The sequence below is a fragment of the Schistocerca gregaria genome, chromosome 2, assembly GCF_023897955.1.
Source record: "Schistocerca gregaria isolate iqSchGreg1 chromosome 2, iqSchGreg1.2, whole genome shotgun sequence".
In the NCBI taxonomy this organism is placed as follows: domain Eukaryota; kingdom Metazoa; phylum Arthropoda; class Insecta; order Orthoptera; family Acrididae; genus Schistocerca; species Schistocerca gregaria.
In genome coordinates this window covers 947,633,002-947,653,347 of record NC_064921.1, presented here as the reverse complement: position 1 = coordinate 947,653,347, position 20,346 = coordinate 947,633,002, and the positions used below count along the sequence as shown (strand labels likewise).

Below are 20,346 nucleotides of genomic sequence, written 5' to 3'. Positions count from 1 at the left end.
GATTTATAATAATTTAGATATGGTCTGAAGAAATCCTGTAGCATCTCTTTAACATCAACAGCTTCATGATGGAGATTAGATCTTGTTGCAAGATGTTTACATAGGCCACCTATTGATTTTGATTTGGTCTCTACAAATCCAGTAGCTTCTCTTACAGCATCAACAGATTCATGCTGGAGATTAAATCTTGTTGCTACATGTTTAGAGAGACCTTCTACCCCCTCTCGCACACTTTTTACACGACCTGTTAGTGAAAATTATCCATCTTTGTCGTAATTCCTGTACAGTGTTTTGTCGTAATTCCTGTACAGTGTTTTGTCGTGTAATTCATCTGTGGTGTTTTGTCGTGTAATTCGTCTGTGGTGTTTTGTCGTGTAATTCGTCTGTGGTGTTTTGTCGTGTAATTCGTCTGTGGTGTTTTGTCGTGTAATTCGTCTGTGGTGTTTTGTCGTGTGATTCGTCTGTGGTGTTTTGTCGTGTAATTCGTCTGTGGTGTTTTGTCGTGTAATTCGTCTGTGGTGTTTTGTCGTGTAATTCGTCTGTGGTGTTTTGTCGTGTAATTCGTCTGTGGTGTTTTGTCGTGTAATTCGTCTGTGGTGTTTTGTCGTGTAATTCGTCTGTGGTGTTTTGTCGTGTAATTCGTCTGTGGTGTTTTGTCGTGTAATTCGTCTGTGGTGTTTTGTCGTGTAATTCGTCTGTGGTGTTTTGTCGTGTAATTCGTCTGTGGTGTTTTGTCGTGTAATTCGTCTGTGGTGTTTTGTCGTGTAATTCGTCTGTGGTGTTTTGTCGTGTAATTCGTCTGTGGTGTTTTGTCGTGTAATTCGTCTGTGGTGTTTTGTCGTGTAATTCGTCTGTGGTGTTTTGTCGTGTAATTCGTCTGTGGTGTTTTGTCGTGTAATTCGTCTGTGGTGTTTTGTCGTGTAATTCGTCTGTGGTGTTTTGTCGTGTAATTCGTCTGTGGTGTTTTGTCGTGTAATTCGTCTGTGGTGTTTTGTCGTGTAATTCGTCTGTGGTGTTTTGTCGTGTAATTCGTCTGTGGTGTTTTGTCGTGTAATTCGTCTGTGGTGTTTTGTCGTGTAATTCGTCTGTGGTGTTTTGTCGTGTAATTCGTCTGTGGTGTTTTGTCGTGTAATTCGTCTGTGGTGTTTTGTCGTGTAATTCGTCTGTGGTGTTTTGTCGTGTAATTCGTCTGTGGTGTTTTGTCGTGTAATTCGTCTGTGGTGTTTTGTCGTGTAATTCGTCTGTGGTGTTTTGTCGTGTAATTCGTCTGTGGTGTTTTGTCGTGTAATTCGTCTGTGGTGTTTTGTCGTGTAATTCGTCTGTGGTGTTTTGTCGTGTAATTCGTCTGTGGTGTTTTGTCGTGTAATTCGTCTGTGGTGTTTTGTCGTGTAATTCGTCTGTGGTGTTTTGTCGTGTAATTCGTCTGTGGTGTTTTGTCGTGTAATTCGTCTGTGGTGTTTTGTCGTGTAATTCGTCTGTGGTGTTTTGTCGTGTAATTCGTCTGTGGTGTTTTGTCGTGTAATTCGTCTGTGGTGTTTTGTCGTGTAATTCGTCTGTGGTGTTTTGTCGTGTAATTCGTCTGTGGTGTTTTGTCGTGTAATTCGTCTGTGGTGTTTTGTCGTGTAATTCGTCTGTGGTGTTTTGTCGTGTAATTCGTCTGTGGTGTTTTGTCGTGTAATTCGTCTGTGGTGTTTTGTCGTGTAATTCGTCTGTGGTGTTTTGTCGTGTAATTCGTCTGTGGTGTTTTGTCGTGTAATTCGTCTGTGGTGTTTTGTCGTGTAATTCGTCTGTGGTGTTTTGTCGTGTAATTCGTCTGTGGTGTTTTGTCGTGTAATTCGTCTGTGGTGTTTTGTCGTGTAATTCGTCTGTGGTGTTTTGTCGTGTAATTCGTCTGTGGTGTTTTGTCGTGTAATTCGTCTGTGGTGTTTTGTCGTGTAATTCGTCTGTGGTGTTTTGTCGTGTAATTCGTCTGTGGTGTTTTGTCGTGTAATTCGTCTGTGGTGTTTTGTCGTGTAATTCGTCTGTGGTGTTTTGTCGTGTAATTCGTCTGTGGTGTTTTGTCGTGTAATTCGTCTGTGGTGTTTTGTCGTGTAATTCGTCTGTGGTGTTTTGTCGTGTAATTCGTCTGTGGTGTTTTGTCGTGTAATTCGTCTGTGGTGTTTTGTCGTGTAATTCGTCTGTGGTGTTTTGTCGTGTAATTCGTCTGTGGTGTTTTGTCGTGTAATTCGTCTGTGGTGTTCTGTTTTGATTCCTGCACAGTGTTTTCCAAGCAAATAAACCTTTCAGGTTTTCAAAATGGAGATGCTGCACTGTCTGTCACATAGACATGTTTGGGAAATTTATGGCCTCTAGATGCCATGTGCTCAATTATTATGCTGAAAGCATAGCATGCATGAGCACTGTCATGAATGAGGTCATCGCTGACCATAGTAAAACAGTGTGATGTTCCAAGGAAGTGAGCAACACGTGAATATTGATACTTGGGATGTGTGCCAGTGGTGACTCTGAACTTTGATCTGCAAAGCAGCAGACAAGTTCTCAACAGAGTCGAAATGAAGAATTAATGGGTCAGCTTTCTGGGACATGGCTCATTGTTCCTGTGCTGTGGTCTTTTATTCTAAATCCTGTGGATATGATGATAACCTGCTACTTTTTATTCTGAACCTCTGTAACAAACTCCCCTAGCTCTACTGACTTCTTCACCAACTCTCCTCCCTCCCACAATGCATAGCTCACGTCATCGTCAGTACCCTGACGGTTCATTGCTTCAGCTGTCATCCCTTCAGCATCAGGACACTCTGCACACTCCTGCAACCAACATTTATTTGCAGCTCTTGACATGTACACAGAAGCATCAGGTCCATATCTGTGTACTTCTTCTCTGTGACACTACTTTTGACGAAACAATTAAATTTCAAATTAGTGCTGTAAATACATGTGCATACTTCCTTAACTAGCTGACATTGTACTCATAAACAAAGATTCCAAGACTTACCAAGCGGGAAAGCGTCGGTAGACAGGCACAATAAGATAACACACACACACACACACACACACACACACACACACTTTCGAGCTTTCGCAACCGGCGGCTGCTTCGTCAGGAAAGAGGGAAGGAAAAGGAAAGATCAAAGGATGTGGGTTTTAAGGGAGAGGGTAAGGAGTCATTCCAATCCCGGGAGCGGAAAGACTTACCTTAGGGGGGGGGGGGGGGGGGGGGGGGGGGGGGGAAGGATAGGTATATACTCGCACGCACACACACACATCCATGGATGGATTCATCTTTCCTTTTCCTTCCCTCTTTCCTGACGAAGCAGCCGCCGGTTGCGAAAGCTCGAAATTTTGTGTGTGTGTTTGTGTGTTATTTTATTGTGCCTGTCTACCTGCACTTTCCCGCTTGGTAAGTCTTGGAATCTTTGTTTTTAATATATTTTCCCCATGTGGAAGTTTCTTTCTATTTTATTGATATTGTACTCATTTTGATCTTAAGCAGGAGAATTTTGAGAGCAGTTTTTAAATTTGGGTTCTCCTTTTTTGTTGGGAGACGTGCTTCTCTTGCTGACCTAGCCATGTATATTTTCACCATTTTAACTTTTTTGCCATTTTTCGTAATGGAGGTAACATCAGTGTGATTAGGATTTTGCCTGCTGAAGTGTTTGTCATCGTTTAGGTAATATTCTGGAGCATAATTAAGCGTACCGTCTTGTAGTGGATGCACACAGTCTGGGAATGACCAAACATAGTTTTCATTATTTATTTTATGAGCTTTTGAAATTAAATGTAAGGAAGTGGGTATGTATTTCTGTATCTGTCACTTGGAGTGGTTATCTGGTATGTGTCCTGAAACTGCACCACGTTGAGAGCACTTGACACTATCTTTACCAAGCAAGTGACACATTGGTTATCACATTGGACTCGCATTCAGGACTGCAGATCAAACCCGTGGCTGGCCGTACTGATTTAGGTTTTCTGTGATTTCCCTAAATTGCTTAAGGCAAATGCTGGCATGGTTCTTTTAAAAGGGCACAACCAATTTCCTTCCCCATCCTTCCTATCTCTGATGACCTCATTGTCGACGGGATGTTAAACACTTAATCTCCTCCTCCACTATCTTTAGGTTTTGCACAAAGTGCATCTACGTTATACACGTCCCAAAGTTTTGAAAACTTTGCTTTGGATAAAACTCGTTAAAATTTCTTCCATTTTTCTTAGTACATGCCATTTTCTTCTTGTTCTTATTATACCCGTGTGTTTAAAGGGGTGATATATTAGGGGCTACAACAGAAATGTTAACATTTAATGCAGTAAGAACTTCACACCATGGAGTAAAAGTGTCTTCTTCAGTTTCCTGCATAATGGATGTGATGGTAACACAGTTACTTGAGAAGCAAGATATTTCTGTAATCCCTCTGACAGATTTCACACAGTTGTTACATGTTTTTCATGTTCCTTAAACACTACCTTCTTGTCTTTTTTCATTGTCCACACACCTCGCCCTTTCATTACTGTATTTTGTCACTGACATTGCAATAATGTGCAATTTTCACGAGTTTTGTGACTGGGGTTTTCAAGTAAATAATTTGTAAAAACTCATAAAATGTGATTTTTAAAACTTTTAGTAATAAATATATACATGATACAGACAACTGGAGCAGAGAAATATTGTTGTAATTATATCAGTTGTACCTAGTAATGTAACAAGGAAGTTAGCATTCTGTGACTTCCCAAATTAAAATTTTCTAAGTAGGAAAAAATTAAAAGCTTTGTATTTTCTTCTTAAATTTGTAAGTTGAAAGAAAGCTCGTGTGTGTGTGTGTGTGTGTGTGTGTGTGTGAAAAATTTGATCATAATAAATTTTGTATAACCATTTACGCTGCTATTTTTTTTATTTGAACTATGCCCTATTTCACTATACAGCCATCATCAGATTATGTGTTGTTGTATTGCTCTACCTTTTATAAATTTTGGTACGTTTGTTGTATGAAATGCGTGTTAATTATGGATAATATAATCTTACATATGTTTTCATGGCCTGAATTCCTTCGAGTACAGTCGATTCTGTTGCTTTCTTTTTGTTTACTGGCTGTACTCTTTCATTGTTATTTTTGTACTAATTAGTTGTGTGTTCCTCTATTTTTGACACTTTATCAACAATGGTCATAAATAAACTTTATTTCAAGTTGAAATTTTGTGACAGCAATTATGTTAGACAATCAGCAACATTGTATGGTTACAGCTATTTGTTGACAATTCTGTAGTGTTGTGTTAATTCAAATTGGTGTCTGGTTGTATTATGATTCATCCAGAATCTTGGAGGATAATGTCAATAAAGTTTTCGATGTAGTGTTTACATTTTAAATCATTTTGTTTGTTGAGGTATAAAGATGAACAACTTATAGTGTGTAAGTATATCTCAATTTCATTATTGCTCCTTTTGATGTTACATGTAAAATTTCAACAGCATTTTCCAATAATGTTTTGTGTGTTGTTCACTTTTAATGTAGTGGAAAAAAGGGAATGGGTTGTTGTCACTTAGTCTAACATGCTCTTGATATTTATGTTGAAACTCTGTGGTTATTTGTGGATTGTATTCATTCTGTTGTCACATATTGCAGGATTCTAATTTCTTTTTGTATAGTGTCCTCCTCTAGAGGCAGGTTAATCATTCTACTGATTACAGGCCTATAGTTAAAGTAAAAAATGATACCCACAGCAGTGTGACTGGTTATACAAAATTTATTATGTACTTGAAAGACATTTATTACACAGCGGGCCCCCAGGATTATAAATTTGATCATACAAAGAGGCAGCTTTAAAGTAAAACATCTACCAGATCTTCAGCACTTTTGGTCTATTAGTTACATTTTTTAGGTATCTAATCTTTTAAGAGATATGTACAAAATAAACATTTGTCAGAGTAGTGTACCATTTGCAAAAATCAAGATAAAATGAACATGGATAATTTCTTAACACACATTATATAGAGGTCTAACATATATTTTTTTCCAGATAAATTCATGAGCATGAATTGCTGTGCCATGTATGATTTGAGATGAAAGTCCTTGTCTTTGAAATTGTTAGACCCAGTCCATCATTTTGGAGGTCATCTGACCACTGGTGCCTTCTGAACCTGTCTTGTAGGCAGTCTTCTTGCTGAAGAGGTTATCTTACCTCTTCAGTTCAGACAGTACCAACTCTTGGTCTCCTCTGCAATTGCCATTCAACAGTTCCCTAATCATTCCATTTATGCCATTTTTCTTGATATGTGTGGCATTGACCTCCTGATACCTTTCATGGATGAGATTACCAGTTGGAATGCGACTAGTAGCTGTCTGCTAGAGTCGCTGCCTCTTGTCCCTGATGTGTGCTCCCCATGTCCCCCTCCCCCTGTCCGACAGAAAATGAAGAACTCAAAGATCATCCCACTGCTTAAGCTGTGAAAACCAAGTGACCAGCCAAGGAGAAGAGATACAGACCAATCACACTGCTCAGTGTCATATGTAAGCTGCTTGAGGGACAGACCGAGCCAAAAAATACTGAAATCAATCCCAGATGAACACGCAGGATTCCGACGTAATAGAAGGTGTACTGGCCAAGTACTTCCCCTGACAACCTATAAGGAGGCAGCCTACCAGAAAAAAAGAAAAAATATCAACTGTGTTCATAGATCTGAGTGTAGCCTATGACACCATCTGGAGACTAGGGCTGTTGTACAAACTAATTCAAATAATTCCATGCTGCAATCCTATCAGACTCATTGGTAACATGCTCGCTGGGAGAGCTTTTGAAGTGTTTAGTGGAAAAAGAAAGAGCCCCACCAAGGCACTCAGTAACGGACTAACCCAGGGCGGCTCAGTCCGTGCCGCGTTGATCTTTAGTCTGTATGTTTCAGACATTCCAGACACACAATCTAGGAAGTTTGGCTATGCGGATGACTTTTCACTAGCTGCACAACACGGACCATTTGAGGCCACTGAAGACATCCTGCACTCAGATTTAGTCACTGAGTCACTACTTTCGCAAATGGAATCTGCTGCCAAACCTGAAAAAGACCGAAGTATCGTGCTTCCACCTTTGCAGCCACTCAGCAAGAAGAGAGCTCAATTTTAATTTTGAAGGCAAATGCCTTAACCATAACAACCACCCCAAATATCTAAGAGTTACAATGGACAGGAACCTCATACAAGGAGCACCTGACAAAGACAGCAGGCAAAATGAGGACAAGAAACATCAGCAATGAATTGTGCGGCATTACGTGTGGCTCCACAGCACACGCACGCTGAACATCAGCAATACATCATATACACTCTGCACATCAGCAGTTGGGTTTCAGAATGAGATTTTCACTCTGCAGCGGAGTGTGCGCTGATATGAAACTTCCTGGCAGATTAAAACTGTGTGTCCGACCGAGGCTCGAACTCGGGACCTTTGCCTTTCGTGGGCAAGTGCTCTACCATCTGAGCCACAGAAGCACGACTCACGCCCGGTACTGCCAGGAAGTTTCATATCGGCGCACACTCCTCTCCAGAGTGACAATCTCATTCTGGAAACATCCCCCAGGCTGTTGTTAAGTCATGTCTCCACAGTATCCTTTATTTCAGGAGAGCTAATTCTGCAAGGTTCGCAGGAGACCATGTTAAGTTGCAGAGAGGCACAAGTGTCTTTTTAATTGTGCTTGTCTGCAACTTAACGTGTCTTCTTTACAGTACGTAGCAGTCTCTCTTCCTACATATTTGTAATGATACTTAGGAAGTTTAATTTGTGCAAACATACACTTTGTAAATGGAACAATGCTTAATTGACATTGACAAACTAAAAGTAGGGTAAATTAAAATGTCAGTGGTGTTTGTTGCAGGATTCTAGTGAAGTTGTTTATGAGATATTGTATTTTGAAAAGTTCTCACACAAAGGACAACACAGGTGCAGACATTAAAACACAGATTTTGACCAGTAACAAGACAATTGACCATCACAGGTTGTGTTCAAAATGACTGCCCGCAGTGGCAATACGTGCTTCCTGTTTGGTATGGAATGACTGCTGCACATGTGCTAGCATTTTCGCAGAGGTGGCTTAGCAGGCTGCAGCAATATGTCACTGCATATCATTGGGTGTAGTTGGTAAGCCCTTGTAGACAGTGTCTTTCGGTTTTACCCACAGCAAAAAGTCCACAGGTGGCAAATCCGGGGAACAGGCCACCCAAGGTACAGGTCCTTTGCAACCAGTCCAATGATCAGATATAATTTATGAAGGACAGCCATCGATTTGATACTAAAGGTTCCTCGTAGTCTGCAGAGGAAAGTCTTCTAGCATCTGTGGAAGATGGTCTGTTAGGAGGCTGTGATACTCATGTGCATACAGTGATCCATATGTGAAAAATGGGTCTATGAGCTGATGGTTTACTATCCCTAACCACACATTTACACTCCATAGACGCTGACAACTCTACATGAGAAAGCAAATATTGATTGTCAACAGACAAATAATGCATGTTTCGGCAGTTTACCTGGCCATTATTGGTAAATGTGGCCTCATCACTAAACAAGATACAAGCTACATCTGGAGTCTCATGCCTTAATGCCCATGTACAAAGGTTAAAAATATTCTCATAATCGTTTCTATACAGCTCTTGAAAGGAGATAGATGAGATAGTAATGGAAATTTATGTCGATGAAGAATGCATAGGACAGGGGCCTGACTCCCGCCACTTGTAAGATTGTGTGGGCCCTAATGTGCTGGTCAACTGCAACAGCAGCAAGAAAATTAACTCACCCCTCTTTTGTTGTCACTTCTTCATATGTAACAAAGAGTTAGATAACTGCAAATACTTGGTAGGTTCTTGACAAACTGAATAAAGAGAGAATTTGAAGAGGCTTGAAATGCAAAAGGAAAAATCCTCTTTTTATCAGGGCAACACTCTATTTACGTTGGTATATAGGATAGATTGCCACTCACGTTGTAGAGGAGGTATTGAGTCATAGACAGGTGCAGTGAAAAAGACACAAGGTCACCATCTCAGGGTACTAGAACCCAATTTCCCAAAAACTTCTCATGTTTCATATCAGACTTTCTTGACCAGTACTTTATTATTATGGAGCAGTAAGAAAGAGGGAGTGAGGTTTGTTTCATCCATATATATCTTATTTCTCTTGTGTGTGCTAGTCCTTATGTTCATTGTATCATACATATAGCACTGATCTTCCAGCAAAATTAAGAGGCAGTTAAAAGTTGATAGAATTTTCTCATGTTATAGCAGTTCATTGGTAGACTATAGTGAGCCAGTATGAGATGCAGTTTGAGATTGACAGTTGCATATTTATGGTTTTGTTTTTATTGTTCTTTTTAATCAGTTCTGTTCCTGTTTGCTGGTTGCTAAACACCTTGTAATACCTAATTTAGAATTCAACCTTTGACTACATCCAGTATCTCGGCTGTATGTATGTGAAAAGTGTTCTGTCCTAGTGTTACTACACGCCATGCATATCTTGCAACTAGTCATTAGTAGTAAGCAGCTAGTAAATGGTTTCACCAAATAATCCATTATTGTGGCTTTCCAATGGAGAACTGAATGGCAACCGTGTACAATTCATAAATAGACCTGGTGGTCTAGTGGTAAAGTGTGTGCCTGAAAACTGAAAAGTCATGGGTTTGAATCCTGGGCAGACCACAAAGTCTACCTTTAACTTAGTCTTCACCACTCGAGAATGTGAAGAGTCACAACAAATGAATTTGCTTAGGATTCTACATTAAGTCATAATCTTTTTTCTCTTCTAGGATAATTGGGTTAGGTTAGGGAAATGCAAATTGCCAAAGTGAATTTAATTGAATAAATTAGTAAGGAAGCTGCTACTTTGAAAAAACTCCTGCTGCTACAGTTTTACTACAAATCTTTCATTTATTTACTGTCAACAGCTAAATATTTTACTTGTTGACATTAGCATTTCTCAAATAAAATATTTTTCCTATCAGTCAATACTGATTACGATATACAGTATATCATTATTTGGCATTCAGCTTTATAACAAACATTACCACTTGCCTTGTGGCTAACAGAACCTTCATTTCCTGATAGTATGTATTCAGATATTTTTGTAAAAAGTGACTAATGAGGTATGTTTGCATGTCATCTGCGAGACACAATTCTGTAATTTAACTACAAGGAAGAATAAGATTAGAAAGTTAGTGTTGATACCACAGAAAGAGTATTACATGCCAATTTTAATTTCACTTGGTCACACTTTTAAAAATGGTGTTTTCAGTCCTTGATTTAGAAATTTATACCATTTCGGGTCTCTAGCTTATGAATCTTTTTTTCCTCAGTGATTTGTGCTTCTTCATGAAAAGGTTATGCATGTTACATTTGGACATTTACAATGTAAATTTTTATGGGAGTCATCAAGGAGACATTACGTATCACTGTTAATTTGGTTGGATATTTGTGGATACCAGACATTGATCCATAAATGTTTAACATCACTCTAAGAGGGAGAATGGAAACAGCCATTTATGTATACTTAGAACAGTTTATAATAATAAAGGAACAAGATATAAGTATATTATAAAATGAAGTGCACAGCAGGGCTAACTAAACTGAAGCTAGAGAATTTGAGGATTTAAGAATGTGGATGGTTTCTTCTTCTTCTTCTTCTTCTTCTTCTTCTTCTTTTTTTTGAGGAAAGATGGAGAGATGAGACAGTCATTGTCACATGATCCTATCCAAGGAACCAGGAACTGTAAGAGTATAAACTGGAATATTGCTATTAATCGAACCACTTTTTGTGGTAAGTAATGCAATTTTGTTATTTGTTTTGACATGAGAAAAAGGCAACTGTATGAAGGCAGAAACTGTTGTAAAAAGAAGACAGAAGCACCAATGAAAAATGGGATTAAAATAACGAAGTACGTTATTATGAAAATCTGCAAGATGGTTAGAATGTTTGTTTACAAACCAAGAGTTTGGTTTAATGTCTATCTACTAGTGGAGAAGTATCAAATAATATGATAAACGGTGACATGGGTATAGCGATGGAGTGTTGGGATTTTGGTAGTTGAGTCAACAAAGGAAAATTAGTAGAAAAAAATCATGTAATTGCAAATTTTTGTAGAGTGTTAAGAGGGTGTGTCATGAACAACATACTATAAATGCTCACCAGGGGGATGTGAGAGTGGAGGTGGGGCAAAATTTGAACATCAATTACTGTTTTTCTTGAGTAACTCATAAACTGTGGCAGTACCAAAAACGTTTTCCAGTATAAAATTAAACTGTGTTAAATTCCCTGTAAAATGGCCCTAGTAATTTCCCCCCCTCTAGGATTAATAGCTTCCATGTTTCATGAGTGGGAATGGAGAGTAGAAGTGTGATTGGGAAGGTAGGTTGCCAGTTTATGGTCACGTGCTTCCTTCCTTCATAGTTCTACAAACAGAAGATTGAGCATGTGATTCCCCACTCTATCTACCCCAATACGTGACAAGAAGCAGCTACATGGTTCTTCACAAAGTTATACGAGCTGTCCGCAGCATGTCATGTGAATCACTGACAATGCTGTGTGCAGACATACCCAGGGCATGTCTTCTTTCTACAAAGTGCACCAACACTACATGGAATACAGACATGAGTTACTAATAATACTAACACAAGAAACACATATGGACAGCATCTATGTAAATCTCTGCATACTATTCTGCCTAGCCGAGCAGTCTAAGGCGCTGCAGTCATGGACTGTGCAACTGGTCCCGGCGGAGGTTCAAGTCCTCCCGCGTGCGTGCGTGTGTGTGTGTGTGTGTGTGTGTGTGTGTGTGTGTGTGTGTCCTTAGGATAATTTGGGTTAAGTAGTGTGTAAGCTTAGGGACTGATGACCTTTGCAGTTAAGTTCCATAAGATTTCACACACATTTGAACTATTCTGCCGTGCTGCAGAGGAAGTCGATTTGTGGTCGTTTTGTATGGCAGCTTTAGCATTCTTCTAAGAAAAGCAACTTTCGCTACTATGGCCCCTGCTTGCTGTTCAGTTTGCAGGCAGATTATCTACCTCCCCACTATTTAATGCCCAGTTCTCTTGTGCGAGTAGACAAATAACTTCGCTGAGCTTGCATGTATGTAGTGGAGTTATTTTCATTTTGTTAAAGGAGTACTTATGTGCAGGTGTTAAGTCGACTTTTACGTAAAAGACATTCCTATAAACAGTGGATGAGAAGTGTATAACTCCTAAGTGTGATTGTGTTGGTGACCTTTGTAGTGTTGGTGCAAAAGATGTTGGATTGATAAATGTGACTCCTTGTTGCTGTTTGTCACGGACAGCATACTGCAAAGCCGTGTGATAGTGTTGTTGTCACTTGGTACTGAATTAATGAATGGCTAGAAAGTTGCTTCAGTCCTCTGACTTTTGTGTTACTGGTAAACTGCGAAAATCACTTCCACTGAGGAAATGCTGGAACTTGTAGAGTGGGCTGCACTGAATGGAACCACTTACCAGAGATCTGCTGTATATCTTCCAAAGGGGATTTGAATACAGGGTTTTTCAAAATGAACATACTAGTTATAAAGCGTTGTAGCATTTATTACGTTCAACTTAACAATTGTAAATAATACACCAAATGAAAGAGCAACTCAAATGGTTCTGTTTGCATACCTGTGGGAAAAATATGGAATGACAAAGTGTGACTAAAAAACATGTTGAACAAGTGTGAGTCTTTCACGTTTTGGCCCAAGAAATATCCCCACTGAAAGTTTATGGATCTGTCTTTCTCTGTGATCAACTGTAACTGACGTTTCTTATCTTGATGTGCTACAGCTATGGCCCATGCCTCAATGGGGAGAAGCTCAACAACACATACATATTTGGGAGCAAGACAGTGCATAACTCAGTGTGTGACTGGGTAAATGATGTTGCATATGACCGTTGGATTGAATGCAAGGGGCCGGTTAACACAGCATTTTATGCATGACCTCTACACTCGCACACGATCTGATGCGATCATGTGCATGTGCTTCCAATACCAAATGCTCTATCTGGCTTTAGAAACAGTGTTATTGCAACAGTGACTCGTGGCACGTTGTTCAGTTTCGAAACAACTCTCTTATTGACTCGATGTGTAATCTGTGTTCACACAGAATAATTGCAAGAAAAATTGTTTGTGTTTCCCTTTCATTTGGTGTATTATTTATAATTGTAAGGTGGATTAATATGTGCTACAAAGCCTTAAACCCATATATTCATTTTGAAACACCCTGTATGTCTGATGGATTGAGACAGTCTAAAAGAGTAATCTGCTGTAATGGATTGCTTGACTTGTGTTGAAATATCGAGACACTAGGTGACTTCCTCCTGTTGCAGAGGGAGAGAATTTAAGCCTGTGAGCCTCTTCAGATGTTGGGATGGCTGAGTTCAGGGTGACGCATTTGTTAACCTTCATGCTGTGAAAAGTATTCCAGCCAGTGATAGTGTAGACAGTGAAGTAAACACTGTTGAATACAATGAAATTTTCGTTCTGCAGCGGAGTGTGCGCTGATATGAACTTCCCGGCACATTAAACCTGTGTGCCGGACCGAGACTCTGACTCGGGACCTTTGCAAAGGTCAAGAGTTCGAGTCTCGGTCCTGCACACAGGTTTAATTTGCCAGGAAATTTCACTGTTGAATACATTTTGACAGCTTGTTTGACTTGGGCCTGGCTCTTTAGTGTGATAGATCAACAGCTCTAGCTGTTAAATTTTTTTATGTAATATCTCGCATAACTGCAAATAAGTACTCGTTTAATAAACTCCACTCTATGAACATGAGCTCTGTGAAGTTACACTGTCAAATAGAAATGGACACACAATTCAGGGAGGTATAGTCTGATGTAAACTGAAAAAGTGAGCAGTGCTCTCTTTCCCAGAAGAACACTACAGCTGCACTATGGAATGACAAGAATAATTTCACTTCTAGAAGTGTGCAGAGATTTATGTAGCTTCTGTCCATAGGCGTTTCTTGCCGTAGTACTATTAGTAACGCACACCTGTATTCCACGTAGTGTTAATGCACACATTGGAAAATAAACATACCCCAGTACGTGTGTGGTGGGTTGATATGACTGTGAAACATCCTGCAGTTGCTCTTTGAGACATGGTAGTAGAAATAGTGTAGAATCACTTGCTCACTCTTCAGTTTGCAGACCTAAGATGGAGGGAAATACATTGCCACATTCTGGCAACCTACATTCCCTTGTGCTTCTACCGTCCACCCTCGCTTTTATCTATTTTTAATTCACTTCATTTAACAGCAAATAATAATTTTGTACCATTATTTTTAATAATAGGGGTTTTTTTACATTCCCTGCAATGTGGAAACTGTTAATCCTAAAGAAAAATAATAAAACCTTCTTTTATTTTATTATTATTATTATTATTTTAGATAATTTAATGTAATTTTGTACTGCAAAATGTTTTCACTAGAAACGTGGTTTTAAAGTTATTTGAAAAAAATGTTAAGAAGGACCTTTAAATGGGCCCCCAATCCCACTCTCGCACCCCACTGGTGGTGGTTTTTAGAATGTTGTTCATGACAGTCTCTCCTACCACATAAAATTCAGAAAGTCAAAAACATAATGAAGCTGAAAGACAGAGAATTGTGTTGGACTCGTACAGTTGGGCCAGTGTCAGCATACTGTATGCTAGATTTGTTAGGGGGATTTTTCCTCATCTTCATGAATTTTGAGAGATTGTCCCCCTCATACCTTCACAGGCACTTTGCACAGTAGGCTCATTTTCTGGATTTAAAGACACCAAAGTGACTAAATATCAATAAGCTCTGCACCTGTATCATAATATGTTTGTACTCTATTTTTAATTGTATTTTGCAAAGTAAGTTTGCTATGTTTTAATTATGAGGAGCCTAATATTATATGCCTTTAGTCTAGCTTCTTGTACTCTTTGAGAACACTGTTGTATATAATATTTAAGTTACTGGATTATGTCTGTCAAGAGAGACTCTGGCAATATGTTGCTTATTTCACAGAAAAGTAATTTTAAAAAGCTTAAAATATGGCACAGAATTTTTCTGCTTAATCATTATGACACTTAAGACCTCAGGTAAATAAGTGCATATTTTAACCAAGTAATTATATTAATTGCAGGGTGCTGGTGTGATCTCATCTGCACCACAGGTTCTCCGAACACTTAGTTTGCAAAGTCCAAAAACATCTGGGCAGAGTAAGTGCTGTTGTTGTATTATTTATGTTATTCTAAATTATTGAGTATCACAGTTTAAACTTCCCCTATAGATTTCTAATTCTATATAATCATATTAAAATAGTTTAGGCTTTAAGAACAAACTACTACTCCTTTTTGTGTTAAACATGACACAGATTGTTTTCTTTAGCGCCTCAACTAGTTACTGATATATTGTAAATCCATCATCTTGATTCTGGTCGGATAGAGATGTACTGTGAAAATAGTCATTGGATAAAAGGTGTGATATATTATTATACAAATTAAAGTTCCTTGGTCACTTGTGTGGATACGTGAAGTTGGTAGTATGTGTCACATTAAAGATCTCACTCAAGATAATTCTTTAACATTCACTGCATTGCTTATTGTGCTATCTGAACTTGCCTGTCGTAGCACACTAAATCTTCAATTTCCCATAGGTTTTTAATTCTTTCTGTCAGGCTCTGCAGACTCTCTTCCACTATGCTGTAGGACAAATGCTGTAAGGCAAATGATTATAGCAGAGAATTTAGCTTTTACAAAACTTCAGAGGTGTTTATGAAATAGAATTCTTCTAATCTTTAGCAAAACATCCACACCTATTCAAGCTTTCCTTGTCGACAGGTCCGAAGCTTTTACTAACCACTGGCATTTTTCTGCTCCTTCCACACCACCCACAAGTTGCCGAGAAGTAAATTCCTACCAATATTCACTCTTAAGTGCTAATCACATGCCATTGTGGGAGATCCCCTGTGGAATCATTAAGCAATAGGGGAAAAGCACGTCGCACATGTAAGCTTTGTCTGTCCTTCAGATACACTCACGTAGTTCAATTCGCAGTGCACTGTCTACAAAAGGCTCTTATCTAGCTTAAGTTCAGGTGCAGGTGTGGCAACTGACACATCATACAGTCGGCTAGATTGTAGAATGTCTCTTTCGAGCGAAGTTGTTACAATATATTCATTGTAATAGAATATGGTAAGTCTAAGAATTCAAAAAATTATTGCATTGTTAAAAATTCTCGTGCCTTTCTCAAAAATACGCCAGTTTAGTTGCCTATGTGGTAGGAACTTTTAGCTTTCTATGGTGCAGTATTCTTTTGTAGACTTTACAACTCTTTGAAATTCACTTTTTAGTGACCTAGCATTATACTGAACAAATAGTATTACTTGATAGCAGCAAACAAAATACACTCCTGGAAATGGAAAAAAGAACACATTGACACCGGTGTGTCAGACCCACCATACTTGCTCCGGACACTGCGAGAGGGCTGTACAAGCAATGATCACACGCACGGCACAGCGGACACACCAGGAACCGCGGTGTTGGCCGTCGAATGGCGCTAGCTGCGCAGCGTTTGTGCACCGCCACCGTCAGTGTCAGCCAGTTTGCCATGGCATACGGAGCTCCATCGCGGTCTTTAACACTGGTAGCATGCCGCGACAGCGTGGACGTAAACCGTATGTGCAGTTGACGGACTTTGAGCGAGGGCGTATAGTGGGCATGCGGGAGGCCGGGTGGACGTACCGCCGAATTGCTCAACACGTGGGGCGTGAGGTCTCCACAGAACATCGATGTTGTCGCCAGTGGTCGGCGGAAGGTGCACGTGCCCGTCGACCTGGGACCGGACCGCAGCGACGCACGGATGCACGCCAAGACTGTAGGATCCTACGCAGTGCCGTAGGGGACCGCACCGCCACTTCCCAGCAAATTAGGGACACTGTTGCTCCTGGGGTATCGGCGAGGACCATTCGCAACCGTCTCCATGAAGCTGGGCTACGGTCCCGCACACCGTTAGGCCGTCTTCCGCTCACGCCCCCACATCGTGCAGCCCGCCTCCAGTGGTGTCGCGACAGGCGTGAATGGAGGGACGAATGGAGACGTGTCGTCCTCAGCGATGAGAGTCGCTTCTGCCTTGGTGCCAACGATGGTCGTATGCGTGTTTGGCGCCGTGCAGGTGAGCGCCACAATCAGGACTTCATACGACCGAGGCACACAGGGCCAACACCCGGCATCATGGTGTGGGGAGTGATCTCCTACACTGGCCGTACACCTCTGGTGATCGTCGAGGGGACACTGAATAGTGTACGGTACATCCAAACCGTCATCGAACCCATCGTTCTACCATTCCTAGACCGGCAAGGGAACTTGCTGTTCAAACAGGACAATGCACGTCCGCATGTATTCCGTGCCACCCAACGTGCTCTAGAAGGCGTAAGTCAACTACCCTGGCCAGCAAGATCTCCGGATCTGTCCCCCATTGAGCATGTTTGGGACTGGATGAAGCGTCGTCTCACGCGGTCTGCATGTCAAGCATGAACGCTGGTCCAACTGAGGCGCCAGGTGGAAATGGCATGGCAAGCCGTTCCACAGGACTACATTCAGCATCTCTACGATCGTCTCCATGGGAGAATAGCAGCCTGCATTGCTGCGATAGGTGGATATACACTGTACTAGTGCCGACATTGTGCATGCTCTGTTGCCTGTGTCTATGTGCCTGTGGTTCTGTCAGTGTGATCATGTGATGTATGTGACCCCAGGAATGTGTCAATAAAGTTTCCCCTTCCTGGGACAATGAATTCACGGTTTTCTTATTTCAATTTTCAGGAGTGTATCAAAGATGAAGAGCATATTGGACAAAATAATAAATAACGAAATTAATCTGTTTGGAAGATACATGATTGAGAGAGTGATAGTGTTGAAGTAATTTTTTTTTTTTATTGAAAATGGAAATGCTGTGTGGCTATGGCCTCCCATTGGGTAGACCGTTCATATGGTGCAAGTGTTGAGAGTTGATGACACTTTGGCGACTTGCGTGTTGGTGGGGATGGAAGGATGATGATAAGGACAACACAACACCAGTCGCATTGCCCACTCAGCTACCAGGGGCGGACTTTCTTTTATTGTAACATACTCTGCATTACCTTGCAACATCCTCGGAAAGCATTGGAAACCTTTGTAAGTGTTCAGCATAGAATTACACGGACCGTTCCCAACAACTGTAAATTTTTTTAATCAGTCGTATTTTACTTTACAGTTAGTCAAGAGATCTCACAGTGAAAAATGAGTAATTTAATAAAACAGAGGTAACATGTCTCTCTTAGGCCATCGATATATTGGTGCCTCTGTGGTCTCTAATCTTTCAAAGTCAAGAGATCTCACAGTGAAAAATGAGTAATTTAATAAAACAGAGGTAACATGTCTCTCTTAGGCCATCGATATATTGGTGCCTCTGTGGTCTCTAATCTTTCAAAAGAAGTGAACCCATTTTGTTGTAAAGGCATGACTGCGCTGTGTCTAAAATGTATAGTGGAAAGCAACAGTAGCTGCAATAAAAAAAAATAGTTTATTGAAAGCAGAATAACAAAGGCAGGTTACAAGACGAAAGATTTAAACAAGGGATACTAGTAGCTGTGGCCATCAGAAGATGTGTGGGGGAGGGGAGGAGGAACATGATAAAAACAGTAAAATGGAGGGGGGGGGGGGGGGGGGGGAGTGGCTTGACTGAGAAGTGAGAAGCGATCAGGTTCCTCCTTAAGTTAAAATGATAATTGGTGCAAGGATTCTGAACAAAATGGTGGTATCTTTTTGTACTCCCTGGTCTGTGGCTATTGTTGTTGCTTTGAGTGGCAAGATGATTGTCCACTCTAATGGCAGTGTGGGGGTCATGTTGCTCTGATCCCCACTCATTCCACATAAAACAAGAAAACACATACTTTATAACTATTTCCTAAGGTCATAATGTATAAAAACTCTTCCATAAAATTTTCAAAGAAATATATATCCTTACAGCACTCAGGTGGCAAGGACAGCAGTGTGCTTGATAATTCCTTCAAATTACAATTTATGTTAAGTATTCAGTAATTTTGCTGTGGACAATATGTTTCAGGACTTTGTATCTGTTAAAGATGTTGTCTGTCAAGACTAATACTAAGTTACCCTTCACGCTAATGCTGATACCTTCATTGTTTATCACTGCAGAAGAGATTCTTATTATTGCTTTCCTTGTTGTGTGTAATGTGTAATTTTTTTAAGTAGAAAGCATAGTCTGGCAGTTCTTGCCAGGACGGAGACTTGAGTGGTGCTGAAAAATGTTGTGGAGTTCAACTGAGACCTCAAAAAAAGTTGGTGACTTTCTTTCCTATACCCCAGCTTCGGAGATTCTTTCATAGAATCGCAGAGCTCGTATTGGTGCACACAACAAATTTATGTTGACTTCGTGTATGAATAGTGACATGAATATGCAGTTGCAATTATACTACAGTCAACCCAGACTTTTTGTGTTCACATAATGTATGAACAGAGCTTTTGAATGTCCCAATGGAATTATGATAGTCAAACATTAGAGACATAGGTAATCGTTGAAAAATGAATACAAGCAGCCAAAACTAGTCACCATTAAAAATTATATGCAACTATGACAGACGCCATAAAAAATAAATTGAGTTGCTGGTCCTTTAGCCCAACTCAGTGTTTGAATTGTACGAACTGAAGACTTCAGCATAGTTGATTCAGTTTTGTAATTACAAAATGAAAGAGAGAGCATGATGTATCAGAAAGGAGGCAGTCTGTCTGAGAAAGTACTTCAGTGAAATCAAGGTCTGCTGTGTAACATTTGATACTATGTTGCTCCACCTTGTACTTTGTAACATGCTTTGATCCTTGTTGGTATGGATTTGTTCAAAAAATTCCGGAACTATGTCCGCAAAATTTTTCTACACATACCTTTTGCTTAATGTGCATGGTCTCCTTCGAAACACTATCCTCCAGAATTGATACACCACTCCCAATGCCATTTCCACTTCCAGAAGCAGTCTTGCAGTGTTGCTGTATCGCTCGAAGTACCGTCCACGAATTTTCTTGTATCTTGTTTATCGTTGGAAGTCTTCATCTTTTCAATGGGTTTTCAACTTCGGAAACAAACAAAAATAGCAGGGGCAGGTCTGGAGAGTACAGAGGATGCGGCAGCTTAGCGATTTTGCTTTTTGTGCAGTAGTTGTGCACCAACAAAGATGAATGTGCGGGTGCGTTATCATGTTGCAAGAGCCATGAATTGTCTCGCCACATTTCAGGCAGTTTACTTCTCACATTTTCTCGCAGGTGTCGCAACACATCCTGACAGTACTATCATTTAACAGTTTGTCCCTGTGGCATGAGTTCATG

General features: G+C 40.2%; 1 protein-coding gene across 1 annotated transcript in view; it reads left to right on the top strand.

Moving 5' to 3' along the window:
- The window catches only part of LOC126335409 (transcription factor Dp-1-like), a 172,459-nt gene that overhangs the window by 34,160 nt on the left and 117,953 nt on the right, over positions 1–20,346 (top strand). The window contains exon 3 of the mRNA XM_049998677.1: positions 15,111–15,186. Within this exon, the coding sequence (XP_049854634.1) occupies positions 15,111–15,186 (76 nt within the window). The remainder of the gene's footprint in view (positions 1–15,110; positions 15,187–20,346) is intronic.